This window comes from Quercus lobata, chromosome 3 (assembly GCF_001633185.2).
Source record: "Quercus lobata isolate SW786 chromosome 3, ValleyOak3.0 Primary Assembly, whole genome shotgun sequence".
NCBI lineage: Eukaryota > Viridiplantae > Streptophyta > Magnoliopsida > Fagales > Fagaceae > Quercus > Quercus lobata.
The window spans coordinates 11,231,429-11,254,531 of NC_044906.1; the positions used below are offsets into that span (position 1 = coordinate 11,231,429).

The 23,103-nt window shown below is 33.1% G+C and overlaps 1 protein-coding gene and 1 pseudogene across 3 annotated transcripts; one reads left to right on the forward strand and one right to left on the reverse strand.

Moving 5' to 3' along the window:
* Window positions 1-7,036: 7,036 nt before the first annotated feature.
* Window positions 7,037-9,635, reverse strand: LOC115978820 (annotated as a pseudogene). The gene is made up of 5 exons (XR_004088873.1): window positions 9,561-9,635; window positions 9,200-9,417; window positions 8,676-9,097; window positions 8,446-8,570; window positions 7,037-8,006 (listed from the first exon to the last, which is right to left on the reverse strand). The product of XR_004088873.1 is annotated as a protein NRT1/ PTR FAMILY 4.5-like (transcript).
* Window positions 9,636-15,795: 6,160 nt separating this feature from the next.
* Window positions 15,796-22,308, forward strand: LOC115979132 (flap endonuclease 1). 2 transcript variants are annotated; one of them, XM_031101099.1, is made up of 17 exons: window positions 15,796-15,919; window positions 16,052-16,168; window positions 16,303-16,361; window positions 16,551-16,610; window positions 16,738-16,791; window positions 16,888-16,936; window positions 17,036-17,083; window positions 17,281-17,346; window positions 17,448-17,498; window positions 17,854-17,973; window positions 18,160-18,244; window positions 18,371-18,452; window positions 18,852-18,966; window positions 19,062-19,118; window positions 19,235-19,281; window positions 19,372-19,426; window positions 22,043-22,308. In XM_031101099.1, the coding sequence occupies exons 1-17, from the start codon at window positions 15,908-15,910 to the stop codon at window positions 22,115-22,117; spliced, it is 1,152 nt and encodes a 383-aa protein (XP_030956959.1). In that variant the 5' UTR covers window positions 15,796-15,907; the 3' UTR covers window positions 22,118-22,308. The 2 variants fall into 2 exon arrangements, with proteins under 2 accessions (XP_030956959.1, XP_030956958.1); XM_031101098.1 differs by lacking the exon at window positions 22,043-22,308 and adding an exon at window positions 20,977-21,453.
* Window positions 22,309-23,103: the final 795 nt, after the last annotated feature.

The window sequence follows — 23,103 nt, forward strand, 5'->3', positions numbered from 1 at the left end:
TAAAGAGGGTCATTATTTACTCACGGCTCTAAAATGGAGAATTTTTAGGCTCTTTCATTCTCACATTTATTTACAGTAGATATTATCATATTATGAATATGAGATGGGGAAGTATTTTTCATACTCAATGAGTATTTAAGAATTAAATGTCTAAAATATTGTAATCAGTAGTATTTTATTTTTGATAGATATATTGATTGATTTTTTTATTTTTTATTTTTTTGATAACAGATAGAGATATTGAATTGAATCTAAAGAGAAACGGCAGTGAATGTGAATCGATTAGCATTACCTTTTTTATTGTGTTAAATGTTAATATTAAACAATGTATAGTGTGTAGTTGGCTTTTATGGGTCGCGGTGGAACCCGTGTCTGTTTTTAGTTTCTACTCTTTTTTTTAGGAAAATATATGTCAAGGCTTACTTTGTTTATTTATTTATAGATAAAATCTAATTACAAATTTTTAGGTTTAATATAGAATAAACTATGTATTTGGTCTCTTTCTTTACATTATGTTTTAATTTGGTCTCTAACTTTTCAGTTGTGTCAATTTTGTCTCTAATATTTTAATGTCATGTCAATTTAATCTTTACCGTTATCAAACAGTTAAAATAAAAAAATTAGTTTATTGTCACATTAACAAAAACTAATCTTTTACTTCGGTCATTTGCTACATCAGCAATTTTCATTTAAAAAATAATGGTAAGGACTAAATTGACATGACATTAAAATATTAGGGATTAAATTGACATAATTTAAAAGTTATAGATCTAATTGAAATATGATGTAAATTATAAGATCTAAATACATAGTTTACCCATTAATATATTAAGTTTTCTAATTAAAATTAAATATTATTTTAAAATTAATTAAAAAATTTAAACACTTGATTGTTATATCCCATTTTGTCTAATTTACTATTTTAAGCAAAATAAACTGTCAAAATAAGTTATACCAAACTAACACAGAGATCTTATGCTCAAAGATATGAAAGGACTTGGTCATATGGGTTGAATAAGATGATAATGATGTGACAAAAAAGGAAACTCTCAAAGAGGAAAGTGACATCTAATGATTCGGTAGGATATTTTCTCAAATTGTAGGCATATCGTGTATTTTGAGAAAATTTTAACCTATGACGTCTGCTCTTGATGATAACTCTATATCATCAGATCAAGACACCAATCAGTTTTTGGTGTAAGCGAGGATTGAACCTCAGATCTTTTATACAACCATCAGAGACTTTACCAGTTGAGCTAACTAGAACCCACGACTTACCGTGTATTTTATGTTTGACCGTTTTTATTTGTTAAATCCTAAATGTGAGACAAAAAGATAAAATATATTTTAATTAAAAAAAAATGTTCTGGGAAAATTTATATTAAAGCTAAGACAAAATATAACAAAAGCTTGTAGCTTTTGGCCAAACACACTAACATGTTGATATTTTATTGCGACTCTTCCATTAGCTTCGTATTATAGTTTGTTTGGGAATTCATAAATAAATGGAAAGAAATAAAATAAGTAAATTATAAAATGGAATGGAATAGAATAAAATGCATTTAAGTAATGGAAATGAATGAAAAAAAAAAGTATCAAATAGAATTAAGTAACTTTGTTTAGAAATTTTAAAATAAAATAATATAAGGTTTTTTAATAACAGAATAAAAGAATAGAAATTTAAAAAATGTATTAAATGAAATTAAGTAACAATGTTTGGAAGTAATATAGAGGGAAACAAATTGAATTATTTTATCATAATATTACTATTAGACCCCATTTCAAAATGAATAGCTAAAGAAATAAGAGTCTTTTGAGAGTTTTAGGGTCTGTTTAGATACCACTTATTGCTGAAAACTGAAAACATTGTAATAAAATAATTTTTAAATGTGTGAATAGTGCGTGGGACCCGGTTTTAAAGTTGTTTTCGTTGAAAAAAATACTTGCGGGTCCCATGAACAGTGCACAGGACCCACTAAAAAACTCTGGATTCAACTGAAAAATTATTTCAGTTCTATCCAAATATTCACTTAAGGTCTGTTTGGATATCGCTTATTTTGCTGAAAACTAAAAATAATAAAAAAGTTACTGTTCACCAAATGGTTATTGTAAATATGCCTATTTGCACTGTTCATGGGACATAGGCGTTGGTTTAAAAAAAAAAAAAAAAGGCCTGAAACGCATTTTGCCGCAAAACGTGAACGCAATAATCATTACCCAAACGGTACCTTAGTGAAAATTTCATTAAACATCATTTCATTCCCTTAGATTCTTCACAATTTTGGGGGAATGAAAAGTTGAGATTTTGAGGAAATATAGGAATTAATGAGTGCTCCATTCTACCAATTTCTTTCTCTCTTAATTTTTCAAATAAAGAAATAAATCTTCAATTTTCTCTGTTAAAACTCTTAAACAAGATAAATAAATAAATCACATAAAAAAAAAAAGATAGATAAATAAATATTTTAAAATTATTATTTTTCATTTCATTTCTTTTCCTTTTCCTAAGTGAGAGCTTAGAGAATGATTGTAGTTAAAAAAAAATACACTGGCTCTCTAGTGTCTTTAAAGACTTCGAAAATTTTGAAAATATTATAGACATTAGCTCTTAAAGATAGTTTGATATTTTGTTACTAGTTTGTATATAAAAGATAGGGGTCGTTAAGGTTAAAAAACCATACTATAGTTCATTCTCAAAATTAAAAAAAAAAAAAAAAAAATACCATAGTTTAATGAAAGACTTAAAAAAAAATCGCAGTAATAACTGTTGGGAACGGTCCAATTTCCTATATGAATTTGAGAACTGCCATGTACCTAACTATTTTTCTATTTTGATAAACGACATGTCCCTAACTATTATCAACATGTAATAGGGAATTTTCATGTCTTAAGAATAGTAATTCCACTTAATAAAATAGTAATTGAAACATACCCAAAAATTTATTATAAAAAAAAAAAAAAAAAATAGACTTCTTCTTATCTCGGATTGTATAAGAAAGAAAAAAAGAAAAAAGAAAAAAGATCAGTTTAAGTGATATCAATCTCATTTTTTTTCAAAAAAAGAAAAAGAAATCTAATTTTTTGTGATTTAAATATGGAATTTTTATTTATTAATAGTAGTTTTAATATTACTAAATGTAAACTGCATTGTCTGTGTAAGAAAATGACATCAATGTTATTGGACTGGAGACACTGAACCATAGATGCCTTTTCTCCATGATTGATTCCACAAATTAATCAGGTAATTGGATCCAGCAAGAGATCCTGTGGGTCATATTTTCTTCCTTTGTCTCACAAAAATTAAAATAATGATGCGCCAACTCTTACAAACATAGTCAATCTTTTATACATTTTTGTTTACATATATGTTACTATGAATGTTTGTTTTCATATTTAGTCATAGCTAGATCTGATTCGCCATTTTTAAATTATATATCCTGACGCAGACGATTAAAAATTTTCAGTGTTGGAGGGAAAAGAATTAGTACTACTTGTTTACCATTTCTTGAAATAATATATATATTGTTTACCATAAATATTTTCATAATTGATTTAGCTTTTTTCTAGAGAGTTTTTAAGGTAATGATGTCTTAGTGTCATACAAATTTGAACAATTCATGGATAAATTGAGTGATTTAGATTTTATCACATTATTATTAATAACTTAGATAGATTAAAAAATTTACAGTTAATTAAATATTTAATATTACTTATTTAAATATTGCTGATTAACTGGAAGAATCAAAATCACTCAAAAAGGAATGGTTAGATGTTAACAATCTAATCTAATTATGGGGGGACTTCAAAAAAAATTTAAAATTTATGAGGGTATATTTTTATAGTTTTATGCTAGAGTAATCTTTAAAATTATAAAGGATTTTTTTTTTGTAAATAGTTTTAATATGTTGTTAACTTCGTAGTTCAATTTCAAAGTTAAACCATTTATCCACTCCAAGTAGTTTGTGCATGATGAGGTATCAATTAAATTACAAAATTCTTGGTAAATTATAGAAGATCCGTTTTATTTTTGAGAAACATATAGAGAATCTATATAGATTTATTCTGAATGTTATGTTTGAACGATTCAATATATAAATAGAAATAGAAAACAAAACGAAATTATAAATATACTTTTGTTGAAACCAAATTAATTAATTAATTAATTAAATGGGGATGTTTGGTATAAGCTGCCGACAAAGGAAGCTTGAATGATGCGTGTAGGAGTAAAACTCTCCATTAATCTATCGGCATCCAAGTTCTGGACCAATGGGATTGGAATTTTAGGAATCAACAAATAAACTAATTTTCTCCAATATTAGTCATAGATAGAGATTTTTGAGTACCACCACCAACCGCAACAACAATGACAGCAGCTACGTAATGCATGCGTGAAGAATTCAGCTTCTTTGAGTTTGAGTGAACTTACTTAATTACTTTGGTTTCTTGTTGACTCCACGGTAGTCTATACTATAGTGCATGACTCCTTTGCGTTCAACTTGTGCTCAACCTCCTCCTCAGTCCTCACCACAAACTACACGCAAAGACATACATTCATAACAAATATTAATTAATCATCTAATAATAATCGTTTAGTTTCTTTAATATAATTGTGCATGGTTATATGTGTGATGTTTACTTGTTTTCTTACTTAACATTAATTGCATGGGCATGGAAGAGAGGGAACCACGTGATTCAATCTAGGAAATTACGAAGAGAATGTGCTATGCTAGTTGGGTATTGTATTATATTATTTAACTTAACCTACTATTTTACAAAAAGACATAAGTAATTAATGGGAAGAATATACGTTAATAATATTATTTATTATTTCCAAACTCAACTAGTTTATTAACTATTAAAATTAGTAGTTCATAAAATTATCTTTAAAATTTGAACTCTCACTTGATATACCATAAATTATTGTCATGCTTAAAGGTTTTGAAGCACATGTTGTGACCAAGAAATTAGACATGACTGCTTTTTAATAGTGTGATTGTTTAAGATATATTTGATCGAGAGGTTTCTTAAAACCAAAATTAGCCATGTGAAAAATTTTCATAAGAATTTGTATTAATGTGTATTTGTTAACACTCATTACACTAGTTTTTAATCCGTGCTTCATATGGTTTTAAAATTTATACTTTATATAAATTTACTTACTTTACATCTCATTTTTTCTAAGAACTCAATTTCTAAACATGCAACTTAAAATTTAAAAAAAAAATGTAAGCCTTGAGATTTAAACATATTTTAATATTTCATCCTTATAGATATAGATAAATAGTTACTGTTGATAAATAAAATGGTCACCTCCTACAAAATAAGTAGAGATTTATGTTTGAATGAGTGTGTGATAATCACATGGAAAACGCACAAAGAATAAATGGGGAAGCCCATATATAGCATAGGGGTCATAATCACAAAAATAAATAAGAAGGGGTTGCATGTGAGGGAGAGAGGTGTTGGTCCCATAATCACATGCACATGATCATCAAATATCTTTTACGGGTTTGGCACTAAGTGCAGCATGCATATGCTGTCATTCACAAACATCGATCGCGAGAGGCAAATCTGGGTCTGGCCTGCTAGCTCTCTCTCTCTCTCTCTCTCTGTGCACACACTCATTATTTATAACTCAAATTTCTTAATATTTTATATGTATGATCATTTTTATTAGATTAGAGCCATAAATGCACAAGCACGACTAAATAGCAAAGCATAATTGATTGACAGAGGACATCATCCAACACAATTAGAAGGAGGGTGTGGGGCCCTACCCTCCATTATATACTAATAGATGTAAAATGCATGTTGACAAAACCTGATTGCCTCTGCACTTTAATTTCTCAGCTATTTCGGCCCTGAAAGACGCTACTTTTAATGAGACAAATATATAGTTAGAAATTTAATTAATGACGAAACATGCTTATCTTATCTTATGTATGTGAACTTAAATGAGTTCAACCGGCGGGACTTCTAACGACATAAAATTAAGCATGATAGACAAGTTGAAAGTGGCAAGTGATCCCAAGCCACTTTGGAAAAATGAAAAAGCCTATGAAGGCCCATTGAGAGCTTTTTCTACCCTCCATTGAGATTGGGTCATGCAAAACTAAAAATAAAAATGTTACAAAATAAGTGTAATTGGATCCAAATTTAATTGGGCTTGGCTTGTACTGGGTTTGTTGAATTTCTTTGCGAAAATGGCCATCAAAAAGCAGCTCTTCCCATTTTATGGTTTTAAACATAAGAGCCTTTTCTGTTTATTTATTTTTATCTATTTGGTGTGCAAATTTATTTTTATTTCTTTGGTGTGCAAGCGGCCCATTTGGACCTCAACTAGTACGGGCTTTGGGTTACAAACACCCCCCCCCCCCACCACAAAAAAAAAAAAAAAAAAGAGAGTATAAGGCTTGCGTTGAATCAGAACTAGGAAAAACAGATATATATATATATATATATATATATATATATATATATCACCTCTTATTTAGGAAAAATGTTCTCTTACTTTTCATCTACTATTTTACACAATATTCACAATTAATATAGTGATGCTATGTGGGTTTCAGTTAGCTCAACTGGTAAAATCTCTGATGGTTGTAAAAATGTTGTAAAATAGTTTATGGCTCAACATTACTCTTATTTTTACGGTGAAAAGGATATTGTAAAGCCTTAAATGAACTCAACCATATATAATAGACTAAAATATTATTTTAGTAAAAGGCATTTCAGCCTTAGGCTTTTGACTTAGTGGAAGGATCAAGGATGGGGTTGAGAGAAAGGTGTAAGATGAATAATAGAGACAAAGAAATTAGTTTCATATTGTTACAATTGCACATACGGTTAGCTCTGCAATAGGACATCCTGGCACTGATTATGCTGAAATGTAGCTCAATAAATCACAATAACTATAAAGCATCATACATGATACATGATAAAAGTATCACCTGTTTAAGGTGATAGGTAGGACATATATATTACGAACTTTCTTTGAAAGCTTAGTCCAAACCCAATTAATGTTGATCATACGTACACAGCTAGCTGTATACTTGTCTATGAAATGATGAGTAAGCTGGACTTCGGCAACTTGCTCCCTTATTCTTTACCATTCTCTGCTTGGTCAGGAGGCTGCTTCATTTCCTTGAGTGCCTTCGTTTTTAATAAGCGGTGTTCCATGTAAAGCATTTGGTTTTGGCTTATTGTCAGGATCTTCTGATTTGTACTTGTACCATGAAGCCGACAACAGGTAGATTATGAAATTTATGCAGCTGAGGATTGCTAAGAACCAGTAAAATTATTCCAAATTGTTGTCGTTTAAGTTAAGCCCATATATCCATCCTTGTTTGCTTTTAGTTTTTCTTTTGGTGGCAGCATTTACGACATCTACAAGGACACTACTCAAAAAGTAACCAAATGATGGTGATAATCCTGTTAATGAGGTGAAGAGTGATCTCATTCCTGCAGGTGCTTCCTTGTAGAAAAATTTCAATAATCCTATAAAAGTGAACATGTCTACAATTCCAAAAATGCCATATTGGAAGGAGAGCCAAAAGAGACTTGTAGGCTTTAAAGGGTCTTTATGGAATTGGGTCTTTCTCTTAACTTCCACAAAGCCAGCTACAGTCATTGAAATGGCAGAGAGAACTAGGCCAACTCCAACACGCTGAAGTTGCGTGATGCCTGATGGATGGTGGGTGATCTTTCGTGCGAAAGGAACAAAGACCAAGTCATAGATGGGAATGAGAATGGACATGAAAACTAAGGGGGTTATGGGAATTGACGGTGCAGGAACCATAATGGAGCCAAGTTGGCGATCCATGAAGTTCCCTTGTATTACCGAGAATGTTTGGAGCTGTGCTAAACAAGTATTCATTAGGATGGTGCTGCCTACAATAGGCATCATTCTAATTAGGATCTTGACTTCCTCTACTTGTGTCCCCATGCAAACAGTCCCTGGTGCAGGGTTTGAGACTTCACAAGAAATTGCGGCCTTGTCTAGGAACCTGGTGCAATTGGTAGAGGATTGTTAAAATACAAAACATTATAATTATGTGCCTTGAAATGTTAACAAAGGCAACCTAACAAATGACCTCATGACTATAAAGAGAAAAGCATGAGTATTGCACCAAATGCTATCCAAATCAGAGCTTTCACTATAAGATTATGCAGCCTTGCACATCATTTTCATCTCAAACTAAAGTGATCACGGTCCTCATTCACTTTATATAAACCTCTAGTAAAATTTTATTGTTTTCTAATGCACTTTTCCTTGGTTTGTACTTTATTGAGCTTATACTATTGCTTTGTCAAACATGAAAAAGAAAAGAAAAGAAAAAGAATGTTGACTGCCATTTAGCAAACTCAATTTAATAATAGATGACACGTCTTAAATTATTGATCAGCTAGCTTTGCTCTATTTTGAGCATGATTATGTAACATCACCTAAATTGATTAGTATGAGCAATATGTTCCTCATTGGAAATTGTTTCTTTATCATTGATCTCATACAAGTCACCCGGGTTCTCTGGCAATGATAATTTCTGGTTCTTTATTGCCATAACAATAACCTGCAAAAAATCAAAGCCAACAAATGGTTTCCTATTAGTTGGGGTGATGTGAATTTTTGTGTATGGGCGTGTGTGTGTGTGTGTGTGAGAGAGAGAGAGAGAGACCTGAGTAATCCTTACGATAGGGCTCTCTCCAAGGGTTCTGAGACAATAGAAAGGCTTACCAATGGCAAGAAAACCAAAGCGGACAAAGGCAGCCACATTTGATATGAAAAAACCCCAGTACCAGTTATTCTTTGTGCTAACCCACACAATGCCTGTGACACCTATGGCTGCACCAATCGTTATACAGAGCAAAAGCCTGTTGAAATAGCTTGCGAGAGCCTTTGCTTCCTTTAGATCCTTCTGATCAAATTGGTCACCACCAAGTTCAGGAAGAGCTCCCCTAACACCACCTGAACCCAACGCTAACATACACAATGATATGTAGAACATGAATGTTATACCACCTTTGAGACAGTTTGACTCATGACAAGGTTGTGGGTGCAAATGTTTTGAAGCAGCTTGAATTGCACCAATGCCAAAGCCTACAAGTGCATATTCCACAACAAATAACTACTAATTGTCTCAAATATAGGTTGAAGATGAGACTCATAATTTTATGTCTGTGAAATTGTTCTCTAGCTTACCAGTACTTCAAGTACTCCAAAAAACAAAGCTGTATTAAGTCTGCTTAAGTATGTGTCTGATATATAGGCACCGATAAGGGTGGGCAAGAAAGTTGAACCCATGAAGTTTGTGAGAGTGTTGGCAGCGGTGGGAATATCAAGAATCATTACGGCGGAAAAGTACTGGACCAAGCTCATCATGTTGGCCACAAAACCCATGTTCTCTAGTGCTGCCATGGCTATATATAGGAAGGGGAGAGAGTGAAACAATTTAGTGGGATATATAATATGGACATCTTTCATATCTTGATATTAATGCATAAATATAGCAACACATATATACAAGAATGAATTAGCTATTTTAAGTGGTATATATTCTTACCAAAAACAAATGTGCAGGCAGTGAATCCTCCTTTTCTTTTGCTCCATGGAATGAGAGTCTCTCCCTGCATGCACAAGATATACATGAAAGACGTCAACAATATATACATATTTAAAAAAAAAAAAAAAGAAAAAAAAAAAGAAAGAAAGAGAGAACTGGGGAGGGGGCTGAAATGGTCACATTTTCCATGTTGTCAAGTTTGAGAGGTTTGGACAAAAAGGCAGTTTAGAGAGAAACAATGGTGTAGCTGACAAGAGGACTTGGAGAGCTTTGCTTTTACAGTTATATATAGAAATGTGATATACATATAGCATATTAAGGGGGTGCCTTGAACATGGCTCCTAAGATCAAGGCCCTAGTAGATAACGTCCATGGCATTAGATTGATCGCCATCTTGTTATCCACTATGCTAACTTTGTTGTCTTTCTCTTGCTCTCTATCATTGTTACACTCACTGACACACTTGGTTATTATTAGCTTATGTATCTCAGTTTTCATTATACTTAATTTTGTTCTAAATCATTTGTAATTAAATGCCATCACATACCTTTTGATAAGCCTTGTACAGATAGAAAATTATTAATATATAGGAGATCATTTCATTGGGAACATTGTAATATAATGAAGCAAATGGAATTAATTATTGAGCAAATTAATACGAATTTATCTTGTATCATTCTTGTCAAGAACTTAATTTGTAGCTTAATTAGCACATTTTCAACAGAGACATTTAAGATTCAAATTCTCCCACTCCCAATTATTGATATATCAAACAAACAAAAAAATTTCATACCAATCTTTTATATATACACACATTTGGTTAAAAAAGAAAAGGCTCTCATTGTGTTTCTGCCATTTCAAGCAACATAAAAGCATGTCATGATTGCCTTATGTGTTAGTCAAATAGCGTTGTGGGGGTAACATCTTATGTTCACCCTTACAGCTCTGCAAGTTGGACGTGTCATGTAACAATCTTTAGGCAATAAGGTAAAGGAGATGCCAGGGCCAAGTTCAAAAAGGTCCCAGTTTGCAGGACAAATACGCTGGCTAATTTCTTTGGTTTCCATGACAACAAAAGGAAGCACATCAACCCCTAGTTAGCTATGTTGATTATTCAATTAATTATTTCCCTATATATACAGCTGTAGATGATCTTTATCTTTTTTGTCTTTGAATATATCTTATTTAATTAAAAGGTGAATATCCATGGATGTCTCTTTCCCTCTTAAAGTTTCGTTTTCTTCTAGCTACCTTTTAGGCCTTGTTTCTTCTTTCAGTTAATTTGATAATAACCACGTGAACCACTACAATTCTCACCGTTATAAGAACATGTTAATTATGATATCTTGATAATTTAAAAACATTTCTAGGATGGAAATCACTTTCGCATGAGCAGGAATATTTTATTTTGTTTGAATGACAACGGATGAAGCTAGGCTCTTTCTTGTTTCGTTTCTGGTCACAATGGTTATCATCAGTATTGATACTTCTTGAGTGCTTCACATCAATGCTGTTGCTGTTAGAACAGGCTGTCTTATTGGATCAAATTGATTATATACAATGAAGCCCTTTGTCAAACCTCTAATTGGTCCTGTAACAACGAAAGCCTGTCATAATTCATAAAGATTGTCTGTGCTTTCACTATCACAATACCGTGCATGCACTGCACGGTCTATCAATATTATTCTTTTTTATCTTAAAGCAACACTACCACATGTTCCATTGTATTATCATCTTTTTGCTTTATAGAGATTTGTTGTCATCTCTTTCGGCTCTTAAAAGTCTTTTCTCCATGCTCTCTCTTTCCTAACTCTCCTTTCTGGCATACTTCTTTTAACCACTACTCATCTTTCATTGATTGTTCTTTGTCCCATACTGAGAAACTTTGTAAAGCCATTATTAGACCTCTAGGAAAGCCAAATAGAAGGCTACAAGATACCATATATATAACGAGATGGGTTGTTGGTAGTATTTCTGAAAGACAGTTCCTCTCCAGAATCTTGTGAAACACCCTATCTATGATCATGACCTCGAATGCCAATTGATTGCCAAATTTAAATACCTATACTTAAAGTTGTGAAAATTTTAGTAACTTCAATCAAATTCTGAGGACCAATACGTACTAAACCCAAATGCTCAGTGGATACAGTACATTCTCATGATCAGTTTGGAAGAAACCTGAATGCAGGGCAACAAAATAAGATGAACAAAACTACAAATGATACGGCATCTTCCACTAAGGTCTCTAAGGATCCGTTTGGTTGGAAGGATAGAAAAGTGAGAGAATAGAAAATAGAGAGAAGATGGAAAAGTGGGAGGATAGAAATGTTTTTAGTTTTTCTCATTTGTGTTTGGTTGAGAGGGTGGAAAAGTAAAGAGATGTAAAACCTTTTGGTTTGGTTGAAAAAAAGGTTAGTAAGTTTCTCAAAAAAAGAAAAAAAAATGTTAGTATAAATTTACTATCATGTCCCTCAGCTCTTAAATAAAACAAAAAGTAATACATTATACTTTTTAAAAAAATTGTTGTGGGAACCAGAGGTGAGACTGTTGGGTTTGAACTCACTTGGGCTCACAATTTATTTGTAGAGTGGGTTTCAAGATTTCCTACTCTGGGTCGTTTTCGGCAGAGAGACTCAAAGCAATATTCATTCTCTCTTCCTCCTTGACTGTTTTTCTCTCTTTTTTTCTGAACCCCTTCCTCTTTCCAAACTTCTGCTATTTATAGCTAAGGTTAGTGAGGAGATTATGATTACAGCCACCGTTAGTGCTATTGAAGATCCAATATTATCTGCTTTAAGTGGGTGTTTAGGTGAGAGTGGGATGCAACAATTATGGCCTTGGAACTTGGTTCCAGCTTAGTCGATTGTGCTCGGTAATGCAGTTTCCCGAGCATTTCATGATTTTCCCGGACACGGTTCATATGCTTGTTCGGGAAAGCTTATACCGAACACTTCTCAGGATTCAAGAACCAAAACTTGTTTTTACATGAAGGCAGTTTCAAGAAAGGCTTAGGGCAATGGGGCCGTTCCGTTGGGCCTGGGCCCAGGGTCCATATGGGTCTTGGGATCTCGGTGCCGTACAATTGTATATAGTTGAAAGTGGACATTTCAAAAAATAGCATAAGAAGTCATCCAAAAGAGTGTTCTTAAAAAAATAATAAATAAAAAAAATTTAAGAAAAGAAGAAAAAGAAGAAGAACCCACCATCTCCCAACAGACATTAGAATGACCAAAGTTTTGATAATCATTGGTAAAGATATCAAAGCATCCTACTTGATGTGTAAGCAAAGACATCTAAATTCTACTTTTATTGCAAGTCATTTATTTAGATTTCGGCCTCTTATATATACATTGCTATAGATTTATTGTAATACATTTGAGAATAATAAAAATGTAGTCATCAAAGGCACTCTTTCTGTGGATGTAAGCCGTTAGGCTAAATCATGTAATTCTCATTTCTTATGCTCTCTTCTTCTCTATATTAATTATTTTATTCTAACATGGTATTAAAGCCACTACTAAATCCTGTAATTCTCATTTCTTATGCTTTCTTATTCTCTATATTAATTATTTTATTCTAATATGGTATTAAAGCCACTATTTTGAGTTTAAGATGTCTCAAGTGTTTCTGTATATAGTCTTTGTTTTTCTAGACATCTGTAGGTTGCCTCTATCTTGTATAGTCAAACTTCTCTATTGTACCTCTCCGACATCCCTCCATTGTTGCTGGAGGAACTCTAATGTTGCTCACCACTACCATTAGTAGTTGCCACTGCGGACAGACCACTACCATCACTGATATTCTAGTATCCAACTATAAAATAGAAGTATAAATACTACATTTTTTTTAATACTTATTTAAACCACCGTGTACCCTTGACATTAGGGGTGTTTACCAAACCACAAAATCGCATCAAAACCACCCGCAAAATGTCATAACTACTCCACACCGCAAGTAACAGTGCACCACACCGCACTGCACTGCACCCTTTTTATATATTAATATATTTATTTATTTTAATATTAAATATATTATTAATAGTTTAATAACCTTCGTTTTCCAAAAAATAAAAAAAGTGTACTAGGGTATTAAACTATTATAATATCTAATACACATTATTAATATTTTAATACCCTAGTAGCTAGCCATCTAACTCACTGTATAAACTTCAAAAAAAAAAAAAAAAAAGTATCACTCTCTCACTCTCTATCTTAGCGTCTCAGCCCTTAGGGCTGTTCGTTCACACCTTGCTACCATAATTTAAACAATTTCTTGTTGGGTTTACAATTGATACTTGTTTTGGATTTGTAATCCATTTCATGCTTTGCTTTAGACTTGTTTACATTATGGTTTTGATAATTGAAACTTGAAATTAGTAGGCGTGATTAGCATTGCTTTGAGTCTGAGTAATTCATTTTTGCTTTGTACCTAGTGTTTCACATAAATTCTTTACTTCATATTCTTGATCTAAAGTGAAGAGCATTAGATTTTGATAGTTGAAACATTTAAGTTGCTTACCACTGTACCATGTTCAAATTACTTGACTTCATTTAAATGTTTGATATATACCTGAGAATCTGAGATAGTGATATTACTGATATATGTTAAATTGTATGATAATATATTTTGAATTTTTATATAGCAGGTGTATTATGGGTTGAGATAGTTATATGTGTTCAATTTTTGTTATATTCTAGGTGTATTATGGTTCTTGAAAACAAAAGTTTGGGCTAACCTAAACCAACATAGTAAGTGTTGATTAGGAAAGTCAGTCCAAAATAAAGAAAAACTAGCTCAATAGTTTAAAACTTGGCACCAAAAGGGAAAAACCAATTTTGGGTTGGGTAGGAAAAGCCCAAAATTTGAAAAATATATTGACTTCAAACTATTCAAACCTCATCTTATATATTGCATTGCACATGTGATCGTAAAAATGAGGTGAGGTGCGGTGCGGTTATTGTTATGGCTAAACTGCACTACACCACACTACGAACACCCCTACTTAATGTGATATTCACTTCACTAGTATAAGTTATTGTGGAGTGAAGGGGGTCAAAGGCTAATGTTCTAGTCTTCAAGAGGGAGTTTCACACACACACATATATATATATATATATACATACTTAGATTAGGTTTCAGTAGATTTCTATCTCACATATATGGTTTCGGCATGGTTTTAATGGAAGATGGAATTTTGTGGGGGGGGGGGGGGGGGCTTTGCTCATACATTTGGAGTCGTTGAGTCCTCTTATTGAGGGTGGAGATAAGATGATGTGGTATTTGGGGTCGAAGGGAGATTTTGATATAAAATCCTTTTTATGGTGTATTGAGGGGATCTAGCTCTATTGCTTTTCACTAGAAGAGTATTTAGGGTGTGAAGGCTCCATGTCATGTGTCATTTTTTATTTGGATAGTTGCATGCGGGGGAAGGTTCTCACAACGGACCTTTTTGAGGAAATGAGGCTTCACAATTATGGATTGGTGTTGCCTTTGTAGATGTTAAGGGGAGAGTGTGTGGATCATCTGCTTCTGCATTGTGGTGAGGTATTTTAGTTATGGAGCTTTGCCCTTAGGTCTTTTGTTGTTTCTTGAGTTCTACCTAAAGGGTTATTGACTTACTGGTCAGTTGGAGGAATTGGTTGGGGATATATTCTTCAAATGTTTGGAATTTGGTATCATATTGTGTGATATGGATTATTTGGAAGGAGAGAAATAATCGCATATTTGAAGATTTGATACTTTTTGTGTATAAGCTCTTAGCTTTGTTTGTGACCACGTTGTTTGATTGGTCTCATGTGTGGGGATTTACTTTTATGAAATCTATTCCGTTGCTTTTAAATTTACTATCTTTTTGTATATAAGTTGTTATGTTTTCCTTTATTGCTTGTACATATTTCCTTTAATACAAATTTTTCTTACCTATAAAAATAAATAAATTAAGGACCAAATTAAAATATTAGAGTGGATTCCGGTTAGCTCAACTAGTAAAATTTCTGATAATTGAATAAGAAATCTGGGGTTTAATTCTCGTCTATATCAAAAATCAATTACTATTTTGATTTGATAATAAAGAACTATCATTAAGAGCGAATGATTTCATTAGTTAAAACTCTAAAAAAAAAAAAAAAAAATAGAAAGGTTACGGTCTTCAAAAATATGGGATAAAGAGTGAAAGGAATGAGTGATGATAGGACACGTGATCTCCACGTGCCTCAAAGTAGACTAAAACCGCAGCAGTGCGCGGGAAGGAATTCATATGATCCCTAGTTTTAGCCAAAAACGAGACTCCCTTTTCATCTCATCTCATCTCCCACTGACTAAAGTAAAATTCACCCAAATCCAGGAAAATGGGTATCAAGGTATTTGCTTTTCCAACCCCTTTCTCTCTTTGATTTCTAAAGTGCTAGTTTTTATTGCAGATTTTTAATATATGATTTTTTTTTTGGTTGTGTGTGTGTGTGTGTGTGTGTAAATTGATGATGGGGTTGTAGGGTTTAACAAAGCTCTTAGCGGACAATGCACCGAAGGCCATGAGGGAGCAGAAATTTGAGACCTATTTTGGCCGCAAAATCGCTATAGACGCCAGCATGAGCATTTATCAGTTCCTCGTACGCATCTTTTTTTTTTTTAAATAAAATTTTTATCTGGGGTTGAGTTAATATGTTAATTGAACATGTATGAGCCTTTGTGAATGAGTATTTATTAGGATTTAGCATGTGGGTTTGCTTGAATTTTGGTGCAGATTGTTGTGGGAAGGAGTGGGACTGAGATGCTTACAAATGAGGCTGGTGAAGTTACTAGGTACCCTTTACAAAGTTATCTCTTTTTTCGATTAAATAAGCATGTGTTGGTGGGTTTTTTTTTTGTGTGTTTTTTTTCCTGAAATTTAGATTAGTTTGTGTTTTGGGTGTGGTTAGTTTTGAGCTGGGTTTCATTTGAACTCTTTGTTTTCTAAATATTGATATGGGTTTCTCTTGGGATGGTTTGTAGTCATCTGCAAGGCATGTTTTCACGAACAATTAGGCTTCTTGAAGCTGGAATGAAGCCAGTGTAATTAAATTCTCTACCTTGCTCTTTGTTTTCACTTTGTTAAAGTTTAGGCAGTCATCTCCATGTTATACTTGGTATAATTGCTGTAGTATGTGCTTTTGCTAAACAAGTTGAAGTTTCTGTTCAGCTATGTTTTTGATGGGAAGCCTCCAGATCTGAAAAAACAAGAGCTGGCAAAACGGTGTTTTTCTATCACAGTTTAGTTCTTTGTTTAACATAGATGACATTTGTTAAGCACATGGTTAATAGTGGCTTTCATGTTAAACTTGTGGTGTAGTTACTCAAAGAGGGCTGATGCTACTGAGGATTTGGAAGAAGCCAAAGAGGCATGTGCATATTGCTTTCTTTGTTCACTTTCCCTTGGTTTCTATTTTATCATTAGTTTACAACATGTGTAATGTAGCTGCTTTTTGTTGTCATTGCAGGCTGGCGATAAGGAAGCCATTGAGAAATTCAGTAAACGAACAGTGAAGGTGAGTTCTTTTCCATATCTCTTTCTTCTCTGTTGTCAAATGTGGTTTACGATTACTGTGGAACATTAACACTTAGCACTATATTCTTGAACACTTGTTTTTTTGCTATTTATCAAGCAAGAAATTGTAAAGGTTGGGGTCTACTGAAAGTATGATTTATGTGAGCTTTTGATGCCATGTTCTTCTTACTTTTGCAGGTGACAAAGCAGCACAATGATGACTGCAAAAGGCTCTTAAGACTCATGGGAGTGCCTGTGATTGAGGTGATATTATGTTATAAAATAATTTTTCACTGGTGAGAGTTAAAGTGTAGCTAAAAATTTATTCTTCTTGTGATGTACCTGTGTGGTTTTGGTTTCCACAGGCTCCTTCAGAAGCAGAGGCACAATGTGCTGCTCTTTGTAAGTCAGGACAGGCAAGTTTCTGTCTGCTTTGTGATTATTTTATGTTCATGAGTAAACCTAATGGAAAAGAAAGTATTACATTGTGTTTTCTGTGGTATTTGAAACAAGTTATTTTGTTTTCCTCAACATTTTTTTAAGGGTTTATTTTGTCATATGCTTTCCATGTGCTTTTTTATTTTATTTTATTTTCATGTTTGTACATTATTTGTGTTGTTGATCTTATTTTCCATAGTGACTTGTTCCAAGGATGGATTTGGGCCTTCCAGTCTACTGGAAATAGTTGGATTCATTTCCTTTCTGTCTGTTGCCCAAACATGTTCATGGTAATGATGTGTTAAGAGTCTAATGAACTTTTATTGAATTCAGGTTTATGCCGTGGCTTCTGAAGACATGGATTCCCTAACGTTTGGAGCTCCTAGGTTTCTTCGTCATTTGATGGATCCTAGCTCGAGAAAAGTTCCAGTAATGGAATTTGAAATTGCAAAGGTACTTACTGGTTCTAAATCTGATATAATTGCTTGCCAAAATCGTTGTAGCTCAATTGGCACATCTTGGTGTTTCCAACGAAGATGTCCAGGGTTCAAGTCCCTCCTCTCCTCCCTTGTAATTATCAAACTCTGATGTAATTGCTTACTATATTAATTCACTGTTCTGATAATGACATCCTTTCAGATTTTGGAGGAGCTAAATCTTACTATGGATCAATTCATTGATTTATGCATTCTTTCTGGATGTGATTACTGTGACAGCATTCGAGGTATTTGGGTTTTTCATTTGCAATAATCAATCTGATATAATATATTACTTATACACACACATATGTATGGCTTGAAAATTTAATTATGCATTTAGTATTTAGTGCAATTATAAATTTATGCTACAGGAATTGGGGGGATGACTGCTTTGAAGCTCATTCGTCAGCATGGCTCTATAGAGAATATACTGGAGAACATAAACAAAGAGAGGTTTTCTCATTTTAAAGCTTGAAAGCTGCTGTACTATTTATATTCATGTATTTAACCTGGTGAAATGATTCAAATAAACTTATTTGTTGAATTTCTTTTGGAATATTAGGTGCATGTGTAATTATCATTGAAAAAATTCCATTGGGTCCTGGGTGTTCAATATAGTACCATCTTTTGCTTTAACCATCATTTTTCAATACTTTTTTTTGACAAGTTACCATCATTTCAATACTTTCTAGAGCTCTGTGTTATTAGTTATTACCATGTAAAATTTTAATTCATCTAAATTATCTAATTATATCATGGAGCTTTCTAGCATTTTTTACTCGATGCTGGGTGTGCTTTTATTTGTGTATTTACTGTTCCTTTTTCAGCTCTAATTGTACATTCTATAATCAGGTTCCAAATACCAGATGATTGGCCATATCAAGAAGCTCGGCGGCTTTTTAAAGAACCATTAGTCTGTACTGATGAAGAACAACTTGAGATTAAGTGGACTGCTCCAGATGAAGAAGTAATTAATTTTTAGTTGAAAAGTGTTTATATTATACTGTCTTTTTTGAATGTTTTGCATGTTAGAGAGATTACATTGTTTTGTCATTTTTACAGGGTTTGGTAACCTTTCTGGTGAATGAAAATGGGTTCAACAGTGACAGAGTGACCAAGGTGTGCCCTTCTAAATCACTATAAAGTTCTTACATGGGCTTGCTATAAGTTTATATCGCTCGTTCTGAATAATGAGGAAAGACCTAAATTATTTCTTGGTTTCTCTATCTATTTAGGCAATAGAGAAAATTAAAGCAGCCAAAAACAAGTCAACACAGGGCCGGTAGGTGATGCTTATAGGAATAAGTTCTTTAACTTTCTGTTTTCTTTGGCTAATGATGCCTAATACTATTGCTATATATTTATTTTGCAGATTAGAATCATTTTTTAAACCAGTTCCTAATACATCTGCACCCATTAAACGGAAGGTATGTTTAAGCTATGCATTTTGAGCATCTCTTGGGTTTTTTTCCCTGGATATGCCAATATTTATCTGTGGTTGGAAGATAAAATGTTTCTATGTTCTAACTCTGCATATTTTGATGAAATCATTGAACTTGGATCACTCATAGTACAAACAAACTTTAGTTATTACCAAGAAAAAGACTGCTGATTAATACCTAAAAAAAAAACTGCTGATAAGCACTCTTGATGCTGGGAGCACAACCCAGATTATTTCAGATTTTCTTCCAGATTTTATTTTGAAATTTTGTACTTGATTTCTTTTTTACTTTTGAATTTGATTTTAATGTTGTTGAGGATCTGTGTTTGGTTTGACGTAAAATGTTTTCCTAGTGTAAAATAATTTCAGGTGAAAACATTTTCCAGATTAGAAAACATTTTCAGGTGTTTAGTTGCATTCCATAAAAAGCTCTAGAAAATATTTTCGGTGTTTGGGGTGTGTAGAGCATGAGTGTGAGAGTGAAGGCTGAAAATGAAATGCTGTAAAAATGAAAGTGTAATTGATTTTACACTCTAGGCAGCCTTATTTTACAGTCAAAGGGAAATAAATTTCAGTTTGACCAGGTTTTTCAGTCCGCCCAAACACCCATAAGGTTGTAAAATGTTTTCAGTAAAAGTTTTTCACCCGAACCAAACACAGGCTTATAATGTAATCCCTCAAGCCTATTATATAGAGGCTCCAAGAATGGTTTGAAGCGATACAATTTGAACAAGAAATTATTTATTAGAGATGTTTGCCTAAGCTTTGTGGTGATTCTAAGCACCCTTAGGTGGTGAAGCCTAGGGAATTAGGTAGATTCTAGAATCTAGATGGTGAAGCATAAGATTTGTCCTGTTCTTCTTTCTCCCCTGTTGTTTCTATTTTCTACACTTCCCATCTCCTACATTAGTTCTTCTTATCTAGTAAGTTTGCTTTTGCGTTTGTTGGTTCTTATTCCTTTATATTATTAGTTTACCTCTCAATCTGTTTTCTTGGTCTTGCTGAATATTAATTTTCACGTGTGCATTTGGTATAACTTATTTTAGTGAACAAAGAATAAGCTGGGGTTTGACTGAGCTGTACCAAAGGAAAAGTGAAGCTTTAAAAAGATGAACCTAAGAAATTAAGCTGGCTTAATTTATAAGATAAGCTGTAACAAACGGGGTTATAACGTGCATTAGCTGAAAGGTCAGGATGAAATAGCACAATATCTTTTTTCTCTCTCTCTCTCTCATAAATGTTAATAAATTTTCTTAAAAACTAATTAATGTTTCTTTGTGCTGCAAGTATCTGTGTGTCTTATTTTAAAACTTTCCTGAAAGTTTGTCTTCCCCACTACTTACTGATCCAAAGCTTCTGCTTCTTTTCATCAAATTTCTTAACCTTTCTCATCCCATAACTATTTGTGGCAGATCACCTTTTCCTTCAAAACCTAAAAAATTAAAACACAGTGGAAAGCCTTCCAAGTTTGTGTAGATCTCTTAGGATGTCTAAACCTGATTGCCTACCTTGATTTCTTGCTACACTGACTGACAGGGAAGTAAATGCGTGCTTAGATCACCCAGACCAGCAACTGGGAATAAGATGCTTTCTTTGCAAGCTTGTGGGTCCAGGCCCAAGGTCCTTGGCAGCCTGAGCTTGCCAATCCAATATCTGGGTTTCAAGCACTCCATGTCATTATCCAGAGGTGTCTGCTTCGGCACATGAAGCTGAAAACGCTGGTGAACCATCAGAGCCAATCTATGCGTGTTTCTATTCCACTTAAATCATTTAACAGCATCAGAGTTTTTCATATAGTGATTTTTGTTGGGAGAAACTTACCCAAAAAATAACTTTTGTAGGAAGAAAAGAACTGTTGCTATTTCTTCTTTACCTTAATACTATAATGATTATCATTTTCCCCTAGGGTATGCAATCTGAAAGGAGGAATAGTATTTGATAACTTAGTTTGTAATTTAGGTCCCAGATCTCTAATGTCTTGGAGCTCAATGCTGAATTACTAATTAGCTTAAATATTTGTCCATAAATTTCTTCCACGTACGTAAGTTTACCTTTGATTTGCCCTAGATAGTTTACCATAACAGACCGACTTTGCACTGCTTACAATAAAATCTAAAAGTTAAGGTGATGTGGGGCTGAAGGTAAAAAGAGTTGATTCAAGCAAACTGGACTATCATTTAAACAAGAACTTACTCTCCTATCAAGCATTTAAACATTGTGTCTCATGTCAGAGACTTTTTTTTTTTTTGGGGGGGTGTTATTTTTTCTTGCTCCACTCGGTTCTGTAGGGGTTGAAATTTATAAATAATGTTGGATGTAATTTTTAATGGATTTTTTTTCCCAATTAATAGCACAATGGCTTTACAGTTTATATGTTGTGGTTTGCATTGCGTTTAGTTCACAATCCCAGTTTTCCTTTTTTTGGTATTTGTAGTTCATTATTCATTTTGTCAGTATCATTTTCTTTTCAAGTCTTCTTTGGCATTCAACAATCTGCCTACTGTTTCCTGCAAGATTTACTTGTAAATACTGGAATTAGTTAACTTGCCTGATTGCATCACTCCATATCATTGATAAGGTAGTTTGCTGATCATTGTGACAGGAAACACCAGAGAATGCTGCTAGAGGTAATGCTAACAAAAAGTCAAAGGCTGGTGGTGGTAGGAAGAGGAAGTAATTTGAATTGGCATTTCAATCTTGAAATAGACTGATGTAGCAAACTGAATTCGGATTAGATTAGAATTTTGAAATCAGTGAAGTATCCTTCCGTTCCATTGTATGTTTGTTTATTTACTATTTTTTCCAATATCACTATCTTTACAACTAATGATTGCATCGTAATGGTATGGCTAGAAGTAGTTGATGTCTTGTGTGTGATCCCTTATACAATTCATTGGCAACATCTGCTATGACTATATATTTGTGGCAAGTAGATTTTCAACAAAAGTTATGCTTCCATTTTCGGGTTCTGATTAAGTGTAGGGTGGTCTTTCTTTTCTTCTCTCACACCAGCAACAAATTAAAGAAAAATTGTGGAAATCAAGAGGTCGTACCTATCGTGCCATTTGGTTAACAGTGTCCATGGAAACTGTTATTCTCAAATAATATTTGAATTGAAGTCTACTTGATCCGGTGCTTAAAATTTGTGCCTGTACAAGTTATAAGCTGCGTGACAGGTGGGAATTCTTGTGCCTAAAGGAATTTGGTGTTCGTTGTTCATTTTCATTAATAAATTAGAGAAATCTTGAAGCGTTGCCAGTTCATTATGTGCAACATGTTTATCTTTTATGTTTCTCTACCAAAAAGTTTATGCTGTACCGTATTGGGGTGATATGCGATGGTTTAATTATCAAAATTTTATAATCCTTTTTAAGTTTGATCAAAGAAAGGTGTAATAGAATTTCAGACGCTGTGAAAGAGTTTTCTCTTTGGGGTCTGTTTGGATATCATTTATTATTGAAAACTGAAAATATTATAACAAAATAATTTTTAAATGTGTGAATAATGTCGTGAAATTCAGTTTTAAAGAAAATTTACTGAAATCCGTACTTGCGGGTCTCGTAAACAGTGCACGGAACTCATAGAAAAAACATAGACGTGCATTTTTTTTCCTTTTCATCGCAATCCAAACCCAGCCCTTGTATTGTAATTGTAATTAAGAGT